General features: G+C 51.4%; 1 protein-coding gene across 1 annotated transcript in view; it reads left to right on the plus strand.

The window, feature by feature from the left end:
- The window catches only part of LOC119977660 (protocadherin Fat 4-like), a 221533-nt gene that overhangs the window by 176471 nt on the left and 24593 nt on the right, over positions 1–20469 (plus strand). The window contains exon 15 of the mRNA XM_038818825.1: positions 18974–19226. Within this exon, the coding sequence (XP_038674753.1) occupies positions 18974–19226 (253 nt within the window). The remainder of the gene's footprint in view (positions 1–18973; positions 19227–20469) is intronic.

Raw genomic sequence — 20469 nt, forward strand, 5'->3', positions numbered from 1 at the left:
TGTGCCGAGCCATGATCACCCTACTCAAACCCATGTATCCACACTATACCCGTAACCCAACAACCCCCCCCCCCCTTAACCTTACTTTTATTAGGACACTACGGGCAATTTATCATGGCCAATCCACCTAACCTGCACATCTTTGGACTGTGGGAGGAAACCGGAGCACCCGGAGGAAACCCACGCACACAGGGGGAGGACGTGCAGACTCCACACAGACAGTGACCCAGCCGGGAATCGAACCTGGGACCCTGGAGCTGTGAAGCATTTATGCTAACCACCATGCTACCCTGCTGCCCCCAAATGTACCTTGGTTGTGGTTGACTCTCAACCACTCTCTGAAATGGCCGAGTAGGCCACTCCGTTCAAGGTCAATGAGGATGGGTGGACAGCCAATGCTGGTGTTCTCAGGTATGCCCAGATCCCATGAAAGAATAAAGAAAAAAAAGCCCAGAGTTAGATGAACGGAGGGAGAAGTTTACAGTGAGAATTGTAGTGCTAGAGATATGGAGTTACAAGGCCATGAAAGGATTTAAACAGCAGGATAATTTATAGTGGAGGAGTTGGGGGACTAGGAGCCAATATGTAGGTCAGTAATGACATGGCTGGTAGAGCTGCAGTGCTTGCTTCAGATTTGACGATGATAGTAGAGTATTGGGTGAGCTAAAGTTTAGGAAGGGTTGGAGGTTGTTGAATGATACTGCCAATGCCTGGGGCCCTCCATGCCTACTCCAGTTTAGACAGTGAATCTTCTGATATAACCTCTCTTTGCCCTTGATCCATTATGTCATATTTCTATTTGTCACAAAGAGAGAGGTCATGGGGCGGAATTCTCCACTCCCGGGAAAAATCGGGAGGGCCGTCGTGAACTCGGCCGAGTTTCACGACGGCCTTGGAGGCTGCTCCTCACCCCCTATTCTCCCCTCTTGGCGGGGCTAGGAGCGGCGCTCCGTAAATCTCGGACAGGGGGGCGTCGCGCCGAGAATGACACGGCCGGCGTGCCTAATGACATCAACCGCACATGCGTAGGTTGGCCGGCTCCAACCCGCGCATGCGCGGCTGATGTCATGACACCGACGGCACGAACCCGCGTATGCGCGGTGGCTGTCTTTCCCCTCAGCTGCCCCGCAAGACGCGGCGGCTTGATCTTGCGGGGCGGCGGAGGGGAAATAGTGCGTCCGATTTGGACGCCGACCCGACGATCGGTGGGCACCGATCGCGGGCCTGTCCCCTCCCGAGCACAGTCATGGTGCTCTTTCCTTTCTAGGCCACCTACAAGTCCCAAACGGGCTTCTCATTCCCGTTTCACGTCGGCAGCAACCAGGTGTGTTTGCCGCCATCGTTAAATGGCCGCGAACGGCAGGCCGCTCGGCCCATCCGGGTCGGAGAATCGCATTCGCCGTGAAAAACGGTGAGCGGCGATTCTTCCGAGCGGGGGGGGGGGGGGGGGGGAATCGCAGGGGGTGCGAGGGGGGCGTGAATTTTGTCTGGGGGGCCCTCCCAATTCGCGCATGCGCGGCTGACGTCATATGACGCGTCAGCTGGCGCAAACTCTGGCAAGCGGGCTTAACGAAATTCGTTAAGCCCGCGATGCCGGAGTTTACGGCGGCGGCATGCTAGCCCCGACCGGGGACCAGAATCGGTTCCCGGTCGGGGAGGGGGGGGCTGGCGTCAAACCCGCCCGGATTTGATTCCCAGCCTTACGATTTCTCCCCCTCTGGGAGAATCGCGCCCCATATACCTGCCTTTGGCCCATATCTCTTGCCCAAGAGTATCCTGATTGGCAGACTTGGCTTTCAATCAGATATTGAGGACTATGGCGCAGGCTGCTAGAACATGTAGGTTCGAGCTATGAACCTGGGTTGTCAGATGCCTGGCCTGGGGGTCTTTGATTCAGGGGCAGGAGGGGCTCAGTGAGGAGTTAGATGGATGGATGAAATATTTTTATTAGGGTATTTGCAAGTTTTTATAATAATAACAATAACAGCGACATAAACTTGGTACAATAAACATTTCCACCCCCATCACAATCTTCTTACACCCCAACAATAAAACAACAGTCCGGCCCTCTGCCCTCCTGGCTCTTCCGACACTCCAACGATCGCCACCTCCGGACTCGGCACCACCCGTGTTTTGAGTACCGTGGACATTGCCTTAGCGAAACCCTGCCAAAACCCTCTAAGCCCCAGGCATGCCCAAAACATGTGGACATGATTTGCTGGACTTCCCGTGCACCTCGCACACCTGTCCTCTACCCCAAAAAACTTGCTCATCCTAGCCACTGTCATGTGTGCCCGGTGGACTACCTTGAATTGTATCAGGCTAAGCCTGGCACATGATGAGGATGTATTAACCCTGCTTTGGGCATCCGCCCACAGACCCACCTCTCCTACTAGCTCGTCCTCCCACTTGGCCTTAAGCTCCTCCACCGGAGTTTCCTCCACATCCAAAAGTTCCTGGTAAATATCTGCTACCTTCCCCTCTCCCACCCAGGTACTGGAGACTACTCTGTCCTGTATCCCCTGTGGCTGCAGCAGCGGGAAGACGGAACCTGCCTTCTCAAGAAGTCTCCTACCTGGAAATACCTAAACCCATTCTCTTCTGGCAATTTAAATTTATCCTCCAAGGCTTTCAAACTGGGGAAGCTCCCGTCTATAAATAGATTCCCCATCCTCCTAATTCCTGTCCTTTGCCATCTCCGGAACCCACCATCCAGCCTACCCGGTACAAACCAATAATTATTATGAATCAGGTTCCAAACCGATGCTCCCTCCGCTCTCTTATATCTCCTCCACTGCCCCCAGATTCTCAGAGCTGCCACCACCACCGGACTTGTGGAGTATCGGGCCGGCAAGAACGGAAGATGTGCTGATATCAGTGCTCCCAAACTTGTGTCTTTACATGACGCCGCTTCCATCCGCTAGTTGTACCCATACCCAGCAGTAATTGCAGAAGTTCGGCGGCGCCAACCCACCCTCCCCCTGACTGCGCTCCAGCAACACTTTCTTCACTCGCGGGGTTTTACCCGCCAACACAAAGCCCGAAATAATCTTATTTACCCGCTTGAAAAAGGCCTTTGGGATGAAGATGGGGAGGCACTGAAAGACAAGCAGAATTCTGGGGATAGCCGTCATTTTCACAGTCTGTACCCTCCCTGCCAGTGATAGCGGGAGCATGTCCCATCTCTTAAAGTCCTCTTTCATTTGTTCTACGAGCCGGGATAGGTTTAACCTGTGCAGTGCCTCCAATTTCCGGGCCACCTGGATTCCCAGATACCAAAGGCTCCTTCCTACCATTCTAAACGGCAGCCCCCCCCAGTCTCTTCTCCTGCCCTCTTGCCTGGATCGCGAACATCTCGCTTTTCCCCATGTTCAATTTATACCTCAAAAAAGCTCCGGATCCTTCTCCCATTTCAGGATCAATTAAATCGAGGCCTACGACATTGTTGGAAGGAGGACTCCCTTCTCTCTTGCTTCGTTAAATGTCTTCACCAGCAGTGGGCTCAATATCTCTGAAAACTTCTTATAGAATTCCACCGGGTAGCCATCCAGCCCGGGGCCTTGCCTGAGTGCATACCCTCCAGCCCCTTCATTATTTCCTCATTTCAGTTGGGGTTCCCAACTCTTCCTCCAGATCCTCATCCACCCTCGGGAACCTCAACTGACCCAAAAACTGCCTCATCCCCTCCACCCCCGCCGGGGGCTCCGACTCATATAATTTGCTGTAAAAGTCCTTAAACACCTCATTCACCCCCCCTGGGTCCAGGACCGTATTCCCACCTCTACTCTTTACTCTCCCTATCTCGGCCGCCTCCCTTTTTCTGAGCTGGTGCGCTAACATTCCGCTTGCCTTTTCCCCATACTCATAGATCGCCCCCATGCCTACCCCAGCTGTTCCACTGCTTTCCCTGTAGTCAACAGCCCAAACACAGCCTGTAACCTACGCCGTTCACTCAGTAGCCCCGTGTCTGGGTCCTCCAAGTATCTCCTGTCCACCTGGAGTATCTCCTCAACTAACCTATCCCTCTCAGCCCCTTCCACCTTTTCTCTGTGGGCCCGTATCGAGATTAATCCCCCTCTGACCACTGCCTTCAAAGCTTCCCAAACTGCTGCTGCAGAGACCTCCCCCGTATCATTTGTTTCCAGGTAGTTCTGGATGGACTTGTTCACCCGCCCATAGATCGCTTCGTCCTCTAACAACCCCACATCCAGCCTCCATAGCGGGCGTTGTCCTCTCTCCAAACTAACCTGTAGATCCACCCATGCGGGGCATGATCGGACACTGTGATTGCCGAGTACTCGGTATCCACCACCCCCGGTATTAGAGCCCTGCTCAGAACAAAAAAGTTGATGCAAGAGTATACCTTGTGGACATGGGAGAAAAAAGAAAACTCCATCGCCGTTGGTCGTGCAAAGCTCCATGGGTTACTCCCCCCTTCAATTCCTTTGCATCCTCCCTGTCCTGGATTTTGACCGGTCCAATTCCAGATCAATTACTTTATTAAAATCTCCTCCCATAATCAAGTTATGTGACTCTAAGTCTGGGATCTTACCTAACACCCGCCTCATAAATTCCACATCATCCCAATTCGAAGCATATTTGTTCACGAGTACCACCCGCACCCCCTCCAGCTTCCCACTCACCATTATGTACCTACCCCCCTTGTCTGACACGATTCTCCCTGCCTCGAATGCCACTCGTTTTTTGATCAAGACTGCTACCCGCCCCTGGTCTTTGAGTCCAGCCCTGAGTGGAATACTTGGCTGACCCACCCCATTCTCTATCTAGTCTAGTCTATAACCTTTAGGTGTGTCTCTTGTAACATTGCCACCTTTGCCTTCAGCCCCCTCAAATGCGCAAACATGCAAGCCCTCTTGACTGGCCCATTCAACCCTCTAACGTTCCATGTAATCAGCCTGGTTGGGGGGCTTCCACCCCCCCATCCCCCTCCGACTAGCCATCACCCTTTTTAGGCCAGCCTCCAACTCACGCCCCCGGCCTCCTTGAGTCCCCACTCAGGCATTCGCCGTCCCTGACCTCCCATTTGTCCCCTAGTAACAGTTCCTCCCCTGGCAGCAAAGCAGCACACACACATCCCCCCCCCCCCCCCCCCCCCCGGTAACAGCACTAGAAATCCAAACCCCCATATCAAGCTCCAGCTTAACACTTCTCGCGCCCCCCACTGTGCTTCCGTGAGTCAGCTGACTAAGCTGGCTTGATAGCTCCCACCCATGGCACCGATCAGTCTGTCTCCCCATTGTTCTCTCCCCTCTCCCCCCCCACTTAGACAAACATTTTCAAAGCATCACAATCCGCAATAAACAAACATCAGAAAAAACAGTGAAAAAACAGCCATAGAAAAAATAACCCCAGAAACCACCCCCCCACCCCCAACCAGCACCCAGTAAGACAAAGTCTTATGCCATCAAAACAGCCCCTTATTGCATATAACACTACTTATTCAAACCAGCACAAAAGTGATTTTCAACAAATCGCTCCAAGGATTCAGTGTCTTTTAGTTCACCTCCAGTCTTTTTTCCCTGATGAAAGTCCATACATTGTCCGGTGTTTCGAAGTAAAAATCCCCCGATGTCAGGTGTGTGGGTCAGCGATATGGCAGGGTATCCCAGCCTGGAGAAATATCAAGTTCGCCTTGAAAGGATCAACTCAGGGGTTCGTCCAAAGATGGCAGCCGTTCATCGACTTCTTCAAAGAAAATTAAACGGCAGCAGTAAGTTGGGGGGGGGGGGGGGGGGGGGGGAAGGAAATAGGAGGCATGGCAGTGTTAAATAAGGACAGGGAACTCAGTATGCGGGTAGGAAATAGGGCGCAGCCAGTTGGGGACATTGTGTTTTTTTTTGGGGGGTTCTTTATTTAAATATAAATACATGTGTCGGCCCACGCGACTGTTTTAGGAAATGTTAATGTGTTAAACTGTGAAAATTTTAAATGCTTCAATAAAAGATTTTCTAAAAAAAAACTTTTCCCCAAAGTTGCCCTCACCTCCCTTCTCCTTCTAGGTGTAATAACCAGGATTTGCGATGTGGGGATGACTGTTTTCCCCCTGCTCCTTGAGGAGCACGGGCTCCCCCGCTAGGGGCAGGGTAGCCTACCCATACTTGTATAAAAGGTCGGCCAGTGTGGTACTCAGGAGCGAGTACCCGGTGAGGTTCTACCGGTACTCACATATATAAGTGTTGTAAAATAAATGTTGCTTACATTTACTCACTTTGGACTCCTGAACCTTATTAAACTAGGTTTCCTGAGGCAAACCACAGTTACACCACAACAATCTACATTTATATAGTTGGGTTGGATTCTCGAGTCTGCAGGCCTCGCGATTCTCAGCTGCGAGCCATTTGCTGGCGGTGGGACTCTATTTTCCCGACACTTGTCGGTGGGATTTTCCATTGAAACCACCCACGTCGCCAGGAAACCCACAGGCAGGGAGCGGAGTGCTGCCGGCGGGAAAAGTGAACCGCAATGACCGGAGAATTCCAGCCATGGTCTTTAACAGCATAAAACACTCCAAGGAAAATTCACAGTCGCATTGTGAAACAAAAAATGAAACCATCCCACACAAGGAGGAATTAGGTTAGCTGACCTTAGACTTGGTCAAAAAGTTAAAGTCCGCTTTTGAGCATATTTGACAGGGTGTTTCTCAGCGTCTGCAGCCCCGAGAATCACCCTGCTGTTCATCAGCACTTGCCTATTATCGCTGTTCATCAGCACTTGCCTATTTCTTTTGGCAGCAGGGGGGGTCCCCCCTCCCGCCGAGGCCACACTTAAGCAGCTGCCATGTACTGGTGAGCTGATCTTGTCAGCAGGGCCGGCTCATTGCAGATCGGGGCTTCATTTTGGAAGGCTGCCCTGATCTCTGGATGCCCTATTTCAGCCCCCCCCCCCCCCCCCCCAGGCTTTCAGGACCTCCCCCATCAACCCAGCCCCCCAACCTTTTCTGGGGCCAGTCAATTCCCCCCCCCCCCCCCCCCCCCCCCCTACACCTCACCTCCTCTCCTATGGGCAAGGTCTCCCCAGGCCTGAATCCTGGCACTGCCAACCTGGTCACCATGGAACTGCCAGTATGGCACCCTGGCAGTGACCCAGGCACCCAGGTAGTAGAAAGCTGACACTTGGGCATGACTGTCAGGGTGCCAGGCTGGCAATGCCAAGGTGCTCGGGTGCCTGGGGGAATGCCAGGGTACCACCCTTCCCTGTCCCCGACCACCCCGGGGCCTCTAATGGCATGCAAGAACCCTAAAGTGCCAACAGGTCTGGTCCATGTTTGTGGAAACCAATGGTAAACGATGTCCTGGCTCTCACAGGCACGGCCATTGACTCCCGGGCGCCGGGTGAATGCAGTGTCCAGGTATTTAAATTAGCCTAGCTCATTTAAATATGCACACAGGGCAGGGCAGGTCAGGTGACTTGCAATCAACCTGGCACGGAGCCCAATTTGGAGCATTTGTGCGATTCACCCATTGCGCCCAGGTCTGCGTCAGGTGCAACAAGGTCGCTGAATCATGCCAATGTCTTAATGAGTGTTTTAAAGAACAAAGTGAGGTAGTGAGGCAAAGAGGTATAAGGACGGTATTTCAGAGTTTAAGGCCTGGGCAGGTGAAGGTACAGTCACCAGTTGTAGAGCAACTAAAATTGGAGATACTCAAAGGCCAGAATTAGAGGAGTGCAGATATTTCGGAGTTGGCGAAGATTAAAGATAGGGCAGGATAAGATCATAAAGGGATTTGAAAACAAGGATGAGAATTGTAAATACAGATCTTGCCTGACTGGGTTTCAATGTAGGTTAGGTAGCACACTGGTGATAGGTGAATGGGATTAGGCACAATGAAGGACATGAGCAGCAGAGTTATGTCAGATCTCAAGTTTACGCAGGGTAGAATGTGGGAGATCAGCCTGATGATACATGTCGGTGTGGTGAATGTATTACTGCTACCATTCACCATTGTAGTGCATTACACTGTATTGTATTATGATGCCCTTGTGGGCTCCGCCTATGGTTCCGCCCCTTCAGGGGGAGGTATATAGTTCTGCAGCCTGTAGGCGGCTCTCAGTACAGAACAGTCGCAGGCAGGCACAGAGATCTAGCTGATTAAAACCACTGTTCACTTCTACTCATCGTCTCGTGTGAATTGATGGTCGCATCAATTTAATCAGATAAGATATCGCTATGGATGCGCCCTCAAACCTGATCGACTGGAACTCGACCCACAAGCAGCTGAAGCGAAAGGAATCTTTTCGCACTGGCTCCGCTGCTTTGAGGCCTACCTCGCCGCCTTCTCCTTGCCCTCCGTCACCGAGGAACAGAAGTTCTGAGTCTCCTCCATGCCCGGGTCTCCGAGCCACCGAATCTCCGTATTAATCGAGGAAGCGACCACGTATGCAGACGCAGTCGCGATCCTGAAAAGACTTATCGTGAGGCCGGTGAACGAAGTGTTCGGGCGGCATCTCCTCATCACTCATCATCAACGCCCATGGGAATCGCTGGAGGAATACCTACGCGACCTCGTGGCATATGGAACTCGCCATCTGGGACACCTATATGGCTGGAGTCCGGTCCAATTATGTAAGACAGCGCCTGCTCGAAAAGGGCGCCCTCGACCTAGAGGGGCTGGTTTAGCACAGGGCTAAATCACCGGATTTGAAAGCAGACCAAGGCAGGCCAGCAGCACGGTTCAATTCCTATACCAGCCTCCCCGAACAGGTGCTGGAATGTGGCGACTAGGGACTTTTCACAGTAACTTCATTTGAAGCTTAATTTTCATAGAAGAGATGGTAAAACTATCCATCTCCTTAGAAGTAGCTTTCCAGAGCTTAAACGCTTTCCCCTCCTACCACGCGAGTCCCTCGTGGTCACACAACCCGAGGGTGCCCAGGCCTGGGCCGCGTGGCTGCCCGCCCAACCCGGGGGCCGTCTTGCTATTTCTGCGGCCAGAACCAGCACCTCCGGCAGCGTTGCCCACCCCGCAACGCGACCTGCAGCGACTGCGGCAAGAAAGGACATTTTGCCAAAGTCTGCTTGGCCCAACTCAGCTCCTAAATCACAGGCCCGAATCGCAGACTCACAGGCCCGCAGACCTCGCAGCGTGGCTACATGCCTGCCGGTACCGCCCCCTTCCAACGCTCATCCGCCTCGTGCCATCCGTGGGGGCCACCATCTTTAACTCCGTCCGACACGTGTGACTCATGGGGGCCGCCATCTTCAACCCAGCCCGCCATGTGCGACTCATGGGGGCCGCCATCTTGGCCGCCATCTTCAACGCCGCTCGACACGTGCGACCGACGGGGGGCCGCCATCTTGGGACCACCCCGCTACCTCCGACCACATCTGCTACCCGCAGCTCGGCGTTGTGACCCTCGACCAGTCACGGCCCAAAGCACCTCAGGAACTTGATGCTGACCGTCCAGGTCAATGGGCACGAAACGCCCTGTCTGTTTGACTCTGGGAGCATGGAGAGCTTCATACATCCAGACATGGTAAGGCGCTGCTCTCTCAAGATTTCCCCCGCATCCCAAACAATCTCCCTCGTTTCCGGATCACACTCAGTGCAGATCCGGGGGTACTGTGTCGCGAACCTCGCGATACAGGGCGCTGAGTACGCCGATTTTAAACTCTATGTCCTTCCCCATCTCTGCGTTCCTCTCTTGTTAGGACTGGATTTCCAGTACAACCTCCGAAGCCTGACCCTGAAGTTCGGCGGACCCCTACCCCCTCTCACCGTATGTAGCCTCACAACCCTTAAGGTCGCCCCTCCCTCGCTCTTCGCGAACCTACCTCCGACTGTAAACCCGTCGCCACCAGGAGCAGGCGGTACAGTGCTCAGGACAGGACTTTTATCAAGTCGGAGGTCCAGCGGCTCTTGAGGGAGGGGATTATCGAGGCCAGTAACAGCCCCCGGAGAGCCCGGGTGGTGGTCATCAGGTTCGGGGAAAATGTTCAGATGGTTGTAGACTACAGCCAGACCATAAATCATTACACACAATTCGATGCGTACCCCCTCCCCCGCATAGTGGACACGGTAAACCAGATTGCAAACTACCGGGTTTTCTCCACAGTAGACCTGAAGTCCGCATGCCATCAGCTCCCAAACCGCCCGGAAGACCGGCACTACACTGCCTTTGAGGCAGACTGCCGCCTCTTCCACTTCCTCAGGGTCCCTTTCGATGTCACCCTCGGTCTTCCGAAGAACGATGGACTAAATGGTTGACGAGTACAGGCTGCGGGCCACGTTCCCGTACTTGGATAACGTCACCATCTGCGGCCATGATCTTCAGGACCATGACGCCAACCTTCAGAGGTTTCTCCAAACTGCCCAAGCCCTCAATCTCACCTACAACAAGGAGAAATGCATTTTCTGCACAGCCTGACTAGCCATCCTCGTGGAAAACGGGGTCCTCGGGCCTGACCCAGATCGCATGCACCCCCTCCTGCAACTCCCCCTTCCCCACTACCCCAAGGCCCTGAAGAGATGCCTCGGGTTCTTTTCATATTATGTCCAGTGGGTCCACAACTATACGGACAAAGCCCGCCCACTTATCAAAGCCACCATCTTCCCCCTGACGACTGAGGCCCGCCTGACCTTTAGCCGCATCAAGGCAGACATTGCCAAAGCCACGATGCACGCGGTGGGCGTGTCCATCCCCTTCCAGGTGGAGAGCGATGCATCAGATGTCGCCCTGGCCGCCACCCTTAATCAGGCAGGCAGGCCGGTGGCCTTTTTTTCCCGTACCCTCAACGCCTCTGAGATCCGACACTCCTCAGTCGAAAAAGAAGCTCAAGCCATAGTGGAAGCTGTGCGGCATTGGAGGCGCTACCTGGCTGGTAGGAGGTTCACCCTCATCACCGACTAACGGTCGGTAGCCTTTATGTTCAACAACACACAGCAGGGCAAGAACAAGAATGATAAAATCTTGAGGTGGAGGATCAAACTCTCCACCAAGAATTATGAAATTGTGTATCGTCCGGGAAGCTCAACAAGCCCCCAGATGCCCTGCCCCACGGCACATGCGCCAGCGCGCAAGATGACCGACTCCAGGCCATCTACAATGACCTCTGTCATCAGGGGGTCATCCGGCTTCTCCATTTCATCAAGGCCCGCAACCTGCCCTACTCCATCGAGGAGGTCAGAGCCATGACCAGGGACTGCCAAGTCTGTGTGGAGTGTAGGCCGCACTTCTATCGGCCAGACAAGGCCCTTTGGGCGCCTCAGCATCGATTTCAAAGGGCCCCTCCCCTCCACTGACCGCAACGCGTACTTCCTTAACGTCGTTGATGAGTATTCCCGTTTCCCCTTTGCCATACCCTGCCCAGGTATGATCGCGGCCACTGTGGTTAAGGCCCTGCATAGCATCTTCACCCTGTTCGGTTTCTCCACTTACGTCCACAGTGGCCGGGGCTCCTCGTTCATGACCGATGAACTGCGTCTATACCTTCTCAGCAAGGGCTTTGCCTCGAGCAGGACTACCAGTTACAACCCCTGGGGAAACGGATAGGTGGAGAGGGTGAACGCGACGGTATGGAAGGCTGTCCTTCTGGCCCTACAGTCTAGAAATCTCCCAGTTTCCCGCTGGCAGGAGGTCCTCCCTGACGTGCTCCATTCCATTAGGTCGCTCCTTTGCACAGTCCCAAACGAGACCCCTCATGACCGCCTATTTGTCTTCCCCAGGAAATCCACCTCCGGGGTCTCGCTTCCGTCCTGGCTGATGATACCGGGCCTGTCCTCCTCTGAACACACGTGAGGAGCCATAAGTCCGACCCCTTGGTCGAGAGGGTCCAGCTCCTTCATGCCAACCCTCAGTTTGCCCACGTGCCGCACCACAATGGCTGACAAGATACATTCTCCCTCCGAGACGTGGCACTCGCCGGTTCCCCTGCGACCACCACCTACCCCACCCTACACCGGACACTACCCCGCTACATGGCTTACACCCCCCTCCCCCCATCGCTGACCTACAGTGATGAAGCTCCAGACGACACGCTCCCGGAGTCAACAAGCCCAACACCCATGCCCACAGCGACAAGTTCAACACCCCTGCCCGCAGCGAAGCCGGAGTTGAGGCGATCACGGAGAATGATCAAGGCACCGGACAGACTCGATCTGTGAGCCCACTTCACCCCCGCCGGACTTCAATTTTTTAACAGGGGGTGAATGTGGTGAATGTATTACTGCTATCATTCACCATTGTATTGCATTACACTATATTGTATTATGTTGATGCCCTTGTTGGCTCCGCCCCCTCGGGGGAGGTATATAGATCTGCAACCTGTAGGCGGCTCTCAGTGCAGAGCAGTCGCAGGCAGGCACAGATCTAGCTGATTAAAACCGCTGTTCACTTCTACTCATCGTCTCGTGTGAATTGATGGTCACATCAGTCGGAATAGTTAAGTTGTGAGGTAATGAAAACCTGAATGAGGATTTCAACAGCGTTTTAGCTGAAATGCGTGAAGTCAGGCCATCTTACAGAGATAGAAATAGATAATCTTAGTGATGGTGTGAATATGGAGCTAATCTCAGTGTCAAACATGAAATGACAGACAAACCCAAATTAATCTCTGACTGTTGCCAGGATGAGGGATGGGGTCAGTAACTAGGGAACAGAGTTTGGAGCAGTGACCAATAATGAAGGAAATTTCTGCTCATCCAGTATTTTGGACAAACAGTCTGCTAGAACATAAAACATACAGTGCAGAAGGAGGCCATTCAGCCTATCGAATCTGTACTGCACTCACTTAAGCCCTCACTTCCACCCTATCCCCCTAATCCAATAACCCCTCCTAACCTTTTTTGGACACTAAGAGCAATTTAGCATGGCCAATCCATCTAACCTGCACATCTTTGGACTGTGGGAGGAAACCGGAGCACCCAGAGAAAATCCACATAGACACGGGGAGAACGTGCAGACTCTGCACAGAGTAACCCAGCAGGGAATCGAACCTGGGACCCTGGCGCTGTGAAACCACAGTGCTAACCACTACGCTACCCTGCTGCACTAATGGTTTTTTTTTTAAATTTAGAGTACCCAATTCATTTTTTCCAATTAAGGGGCAATTTAGCGTGGCCAATCCACCTAGCCTGCATATCTTTTGGGTTGTGGGCAAACACGGGGAGAATGTGCAAACTCCACATGGACAACGATCCAGAGCCGGGATCGAACCTGGGACCTCGGCGCTGTGAGGCAGCAGTGCTAACCACTGCGTTACCGTGCTGCCCTTGCAATCTGATAGTTTAGCGACAATGGGAATGTGGAGAGACGTGTTGGTGAAGTAGAGCTGGGTGTCATCAGTGTGCATGTGAAAATTAATGCTGTGCTTTTGAGTAATATAATTGAGGGGCAGGGTATGGATGAAAAATAGAAGGGGCCCAAGGAGAGATGTTTAGGGTGACACCAGAGGTGATGCTGCAGGAGCAGCAAGAGAAACCATTCAAAGTGATTCTCTGGCTACAAAGATGGGTGGAAATGGAAGCAGGTGAGAGAAGACCCAGCCAGCTGGGTGATAGTGGAGAGGGTAGGAGCATGTCACAGGCTGCCCACAGGTTGAGAAGAAAGAGGAGAAACGGTTACCTTTGTCACAGTCACATAGGATGCCATTTGTGTCATAGGTAAGATCTGCAAAGCAGGTTCAATTAGATGACGCCAGCCTCATTAAAATATTTAAAGTACCAGCCCGCCTCCTGCAAGTGGATGGATTGGGAGTCAGATTTGAGATTGAAATCATTTTTAAAACCCAAACCAATCCCGACCATTCCAGAGGGTTAATATTCACTTTGTTAATTACTGTGGTCATACTCAGTGTATGGAAAGAAGAGCTTGATAAAGTTACTGCAAAATGAATTATTTCTCAGGAAAAATTTACAGCGCAGATTTACAAAATGCATGAGATAGAGCAGCGCAGGGTGACCCTGGAGACAGGACACCTCGGAATGTAGGTTTGAATGCAGCCAAAACCAAGAAAAAGAAAACCCGCTCTATCTAACTATTGTAAAGGTCCAACGCATGACTTGCGACAGCTTGAATCATGTTCCTAATGGGTATGGGTTCATAGCACTGGGCCTGGCTTTAGAAAACTCCAAAGTATACCATGGGGTTCACCTGACGTACAACTGTTTATTGATTTTGGTTTCGATGAGCACAAGGGCCTACCTTTCAGGTGTTATTCAACAGAGGCCTTCAGGACTTCTGGTGGCGGCAATGAAGAGCTAAGCCGCACATTCGGCAGCTCCCGCTGAGAACGGACTTTGGGGCTCTTTTCAGGGCCCCCAACGGAGCTGTGGCGGCAAAACCCGACGTGGGAAGAGGTCAGGAGTCGACCCCAACGGTCCTATGGTCCGGACCAGGAGTGGGGTAAGGAGAAAGCCGGAGAAAGCACCCCTGAAAAAGCGGGGGAAGGAAGACAAAATGGCGGCCGGCGGAGGCCTTGGGGAGCTGAGGCAGTGGGCTCAGGAGCAGCAGGCGACTCTGCTGTCCTGCTTCCAGGAGCTTAAGTTGGAGCTGCTGGAGTCGCTGAAGGTAACCAACAGGAAGCTGATGGAGACCCAGACAGCGCAGGGGGCTGCGATCCGGGAGCTGCAGCAGGCCTCCGAAAGGGAGGATGAGGTCGTGGCCGTGGCGGGGAAGGTGGAGATGCACGAGGCGCTCCATAAAAGATGGCAGGAGTGGTTCGAGGAGCTGGACAACCGGTCGAGGAGGAAGAATTTGCGGATCCTGGGACTCACGGAGGGGCTGGAGGGGTCGGACCTAGCGGCCTATGTGGTGACTATGTTAAACTTGCTGATGGGGGCTGGGTCCTTCCAGGGGCCCCTGGAGGTAGAGGGGGCCCACAGAATTCTGGCTAGGAGGCCCAAGCCAAACGAGCCGCCACGGGCGGTGTTGGTGCGGTTTCATCGGTTCGTGGATCGTGAGTGTGTGCTCCGGTGGGCCAAGAAGGAGTGGAGCAGCAAGTGGGAGAACACGGAGGTGCGGATCTTCCAGGACTGGAGTGCGGAGGTGGCGAGGCGGAGGGCCGGGTTTAACCGGACGAAGGCGGTGCTCCATAGACGGAGTGTGAAGTTCGGCATGTTGCAGCCGGCGCATCTGTGGGTCACCTATAAGGATCGGCACCATTATTTTGAGACCCCGGAGGAGGCGTGGGCCTTTGTACAGGCCGAGAAATTGGACTCAAACTGAGGGCCTAAGATGGGAGATGCTGTATAATACTGTATTTGTATTTGCTTGGTTTATTGTAAGATGTGGGTTGGCCTTAGGGTGGGTGGGGTGATGTTGATTTGTCTTTTCTATATGGGTTTTTCTGCAGGGGTTGGATGGACAGGTAGGGAAATAGGTCGGCAGCAGCAGCAACCCGGGGGGGAAGAGGGAGGGAGGGAGGGAGGGAGGGAGGGAGGGAGGGAGGGGGTTTGGATCGGGGCGAGGGAGAATTGTGTACATGGGTCTGTGGGATGTGGTGGGTGTTATCTCTTTCCCTTTTGTCTTTGGGTGTTTTTTTGGTTTTTTTTCTCTTGTTTGTAGTTGCTTTTGAAGTTGGGTGGGAATTGTTCTTGTGGTGTTACCGCAGTTGTTTTGTTAATAGAGTTGAGCTGTTTATATTTTGTAAAACTTTCAATAAAAATTATTTTAAAAAAAACAGAGGCCTTCAGCATTTTAAATCAAAAACAAGGTTTATTCTTCAAATTTAGTTAACATTTTTTATAAACGCACACAGTAAACATTTACAAACATAAATACCCCACACAGCTACAGTAATCTATACATCACCCATAATAAATTCCCTCCTTAAGCTGTTCCAATTTAATAACAAGATCCCATAAACCAGAAAGGTGTGGTCCAGCACACAGCACTCAAGACCTGGGATGGATGCTCCTGTTTTCTTTCCAAAACAGCAGGTTTGATTTCCTTCCAGAACACAGTTATTTCTTTTCAAGTTGTCAAATAGACTGGAAACAGTTTTTAAATTGCAGATAGGGAAAAAACCTTCTATCAACCTTAGATCATCAATGTGAAGGATGGTAATTGCAGCTTTAGTTGAAAATTTCAGGCTCTTGGTTTTGACCATAGTTGGTTCAAGTACACCAGCTTGCTTGTTATCCCTTCTAAAACCAGTTGAAACTCAAAGCGAAAGTAAAACCATCTCCCAGAGCCACAGCCCAGCTCCACCCACACAATGACATCACTGAAGCCATGTGATAAGACAAAAATATTTCTCAAAGGGACAGTCCCATGACAGCACATAGATACTGGGCGGGATTCTCCGCTGCCCTCTGCCTGTAGCAGAGTTCTCGATGTGGCGGAGAATCCAGCATCATCCAACAAACGGGGTCAGTGCCCGTCTGATGCTCTGCTCAAAATGGCGGCCTGATAGCGGGATTCGTGACGGAATCCCTCCCAATCCCTGAATGCATAACTTTCAATGGTTAGGAACCGTAAATCGTCTCTGGATTCACTCTCCCAGCGTGAGTACAAGTCAGATGCGATTCATCTCAGGCAGGAGAACATAGGAGAATATATCCCATCATTTCAGACAGTCCAAAAGGGAGCTGTAAATGTTTTACACCAATAGTGTTCTGAAGTTGAGGCTTATTGTTATTGCAGAGTAGAGGCAGTATTTCAAATATTGATACCAAGTTACCAAACAGTGGCCGAATATTATGCTTCCCCTACCCCAAGCAGGCTCTGAAGGTGGAGGAGAGTGAAATATCATGGAGGGCATTCCCTCTGGTATCCCGTCTGCACCGATCCAGAAGAAATTTCACAGTGGAATGAGCAGAACTTCCAGCAGGGGGAACCCGCCATTGCCTCAATTAAGGCTCTTAAATGGCCGCGTAATGGCCACTTAAGGGCCTTGGCAGATCAGTGGGCGGAGTGGGGGGTGGGGGGGGGGGGGGGGGGACCTGCAATATGGGCAGGAAAGGGAGGGGGGGCACCTCCATAAAAAGCCCTCCAATGGTCTGAAAGCCTCTGGACACCGCATCCTAACTCCCCAGAACTCCAACTCCCCCCTTGTAACCATTCCTTCAGATGTCCCCTACTCTCTCCTCACCAAAACCCCTACCACTTACCCGACCTCCATACCCTGACACTTGGGCCGGAATTCTCTGGCCGTTCGCTGGAGGTGGGATTCTCTGGTCCCACCAGCAGGGCGCCCCCGCCCGTGGTTTTCCCAGCGGCGTGGGGTGGTTTCGATTGGAAATCCCATTGACAGCGGCGGGAGCAGAAAATCCAACCATCAGCAAACAGCGCGCTGCCTCCCGCCCTGAGAAACACATGGGTGGGAGGCCAGAGAATCCTGGGCGAGATTCTCCCATCGGGAGAATAAGTCCCGATGCCAGAGTGAAAACCGAAGAGTTTCAATCCGGCGTCGGAGGCCGCTCCTCACCCCCTATTCTCCCACCCCCGGGGGGCTAGGAGCAGGAGCCAGGTAAATGACATCACCCGCACATGCGCAGGTTGACCGGCGCCAACCTGCGCATGCGCGGTTGCCGTCCTCCCCGCGGGCGCCCGCAAGAAATCTCGGATTGATCTTGCGCGGGGCAGCGGAGGAAAGGAGTTCCTCCTTCAGAGAGGCCGGCCCGCCGATCAGGGGTCACCGATCGTGGGCCAGACCCCTTTTGAGCGCCCCCCGGTGCTGGATCCTCCCTCCTCCCCCCCCCCCCCCACAGGCCGCCACCCCCCCAGCGTTCCCGCGCTGTTCCCGCCGGCAGCGACCAGGTGTGGACGGCGCCAGCGGGAACCCGTCGTATTGGGCAGATCGCTCGGCCCATCCGGGCCGGAGAATCGCCACTCGCCCGTTACAAACGGCGAGCGGCGATTCTCTGAGCGGCAAGCCATAAATCTCACCGCGCCGGTTTGGGGGGGGGGGGGTGAGAGAATCACTGCGGGTGCCGGGGCGGCGTAGCGGGACTCGCCCGGCGTCCCAGCGATTCACCCACTCGGCGTGGGGGGGGGGGGGGGGGTGAATTGCGCCTCCTATCTTTGGTCCCAGGTGTGTCACTGCAGTGCCTCTTCCAGCCACTACAGTGCTGTATCTGGAGGACCTGGCGAGCTACTGCCCATTCTAATTGACAGGCAGCTCACCAAGGTGATACCTCCTCCTTGTGATTGATGGAAGCCCTGCCTGCTGTCAATCAACTGACGTTGGAGTGTAAAATGGAAGCAGTCTGTTGGACCCCACCAGGCCCTGGGCACAGAAAAAAATTAGGCCAATATCTACAACATAGCTCTGAGCCATGGGAATAATTTTCATTCTCATTTTCACATCAAAGCACTTTTCTTCAACTCCCATTTGACAATAAGTGGTTGACCATTTTAAAGATTGTTTTCTTCGCATTTTACATTTCCCTTTCTTCTCCCCATTTTTTGCAACCAAAAACCTGCTGCAAGGTATCTGCCAATGTCAACACCTTTTGAGGAGGTACATGAAAATTAAATGTAGGTTTGTGCTCCGCAGTGGCCTACCAAGGACCAGGATCTTGTTTTCTGAAGGGCAATTGAACAAAACCATGTACAATATGCTACGATCCACAAAAAATGTAATTCCTCATGTTGATTAAAATTCACTAAAAACCCTGAATTTGAAAGCAAAGACAGCTTTAATTAATATGAAGATAAGTAGGGCTGTGGAATGCAGCCTCCAAAACAGATGGCAATGGTTTAAATCCTGGGATTACCTCGATTTAGCCCATCTGGCATGTTTGTACCATGTGCCACCCTCCACCCAATGGGACCCAAGTACTTAAACAGAGAAAATAGAAATCTAGACATATTGGTTTAAGTAAATGAGAGTGCCTTAGTTTATCAGTCATGGAGCAGAATAGCAGAGGGCCTGAGCAGTATTCCCCGTAGATCAAAGGAGGAGGATTGGTATTCATATCCAAGGCAACATGAAGAGACAAGAATAGCATTTAAAATTAAACACAAAAATAAAGATATTAGAAATGTAATGTTATTTACCATTTATTTGCAGATTCTGGATGGACGGATAAACTACATTTCTGATGCTGGCTCAATAGGTTTCATGGAGCATCATATAGCAGACATCTCCGTTTCTGATGGAAATTGGCATACATTCAAAATGGAGAACAATGACTTGGTCACGAGGCTGATGCTTGACAAAAAATACCTCAAAAACATTACACATCTCACTCATGGGATTGAGATCTCCACCTTGTCTTTGGGGCGAGTGCCACTATCACAGGTTGATAATCCAGATGAACTAGGTAAAATATTGTTTATATATATGCTATGGTTTTTAAAAGTTTTATAAACTTACAAAATCACAGAATTGTTACGCCACAGGAGGACATTTGGTCCATCATGTCTGCACTAGCTCTCCACACGAGCTTCAGTCTTAGTGCCATTCCCCTGCATTTTCCCCGTACCCCTGTACATTATTTCTATTAAAAAAAAAATCATCTAATGTCCTCTTGAATGCCTGGATTGAATCTGCCTTCACCACACTTCCAGACAACGCATTCCAGACACAAATTAATTGTTGTACGAAAAAGGTTTCCTTCACATCACATTTGCTTCTTTTGCAAATCAACTTAAATCTGTGCCCTCTCGTTCTTGATCCATTTACAAGCGGGAACAGTTTCTCCCTCTCTACTCTGTCCAGCTCCCTCATGATTTTGAACATCTCTATCAAATCGAGTCTTAGCCTTCTTCTCTCTAAGGAGAACAGTGCCAACCTCTCCAATCTATCGGCAGAACTGAAATTCCTCATCCCTGGAACAATTCTTGTAAATTTCTTCTGCACTATTTCCAACATGTCCACATTATTCCTATAGTGTAGCGCCCAGAACTGTACACAATACTCCAGCTGAGGCGTAACTAGTGTCTAACCTCCTTGCTCTTGTCCCTTATTCCCCTATTCGTAAAGCCCAGAGTACTATGTGCTTTATTAAGTGCTCTCTCCACTTGTCTTGCCACCTTCAATGATCGATGTATACTCAGGACCCTCTGCTACTGCACCCCCTTAAGAATTTTATCTTATTTTATATTGTACATCTATGTTTACCCCTTGTCTTATACTGTCTCTCCATGGTACCAAGTATATGTTCTGAACAGAACAAATTTAAATCCTGTTGACATAAAGCGACATTCAACAGGGAACAATTGAACTTCAGTCATGATTTGTGAAATAATGCATATCTCTCACGGTTGGAATTAGATTTATATTTGGTGTTTATTTGTAGGGACTTTAAAAAAAACACATTTATTTTACTTAATTTTAATGAGTATCATAGTAAGTATGAAGGTGGTTTTAATGATGTCCACTATATAATATCGCTACAAAATTGACTAGCTATCGGCTTGAAAGTTCTCACAACAAGCATTAATTGGTAAATTAACAGAGGCATTTTTGAGTGCTAAATATTCATTGGTTATGAATGGGAGACAATCTGAATATTTACCTCCACGATTTATTGCCAAATAGAAAAGATAGAGTATCTGTACAGA

Source organism: Scyliorhinus canicula, chromosome 14 (assembly GCF_902713615.1).
Source record: "Scyliorhinus canicula chromosome 14, sScyCan1.1, whole genome shotgun sequence".
Taxonomy (NCBI): domain Eukaryota; kingdom Metazoa; phylum Chordata; class Chondrichthyes; order Carcharhiniformes; family Scyliorhinidae; genus Scyliorhinus; species Scyliorhinus canicula.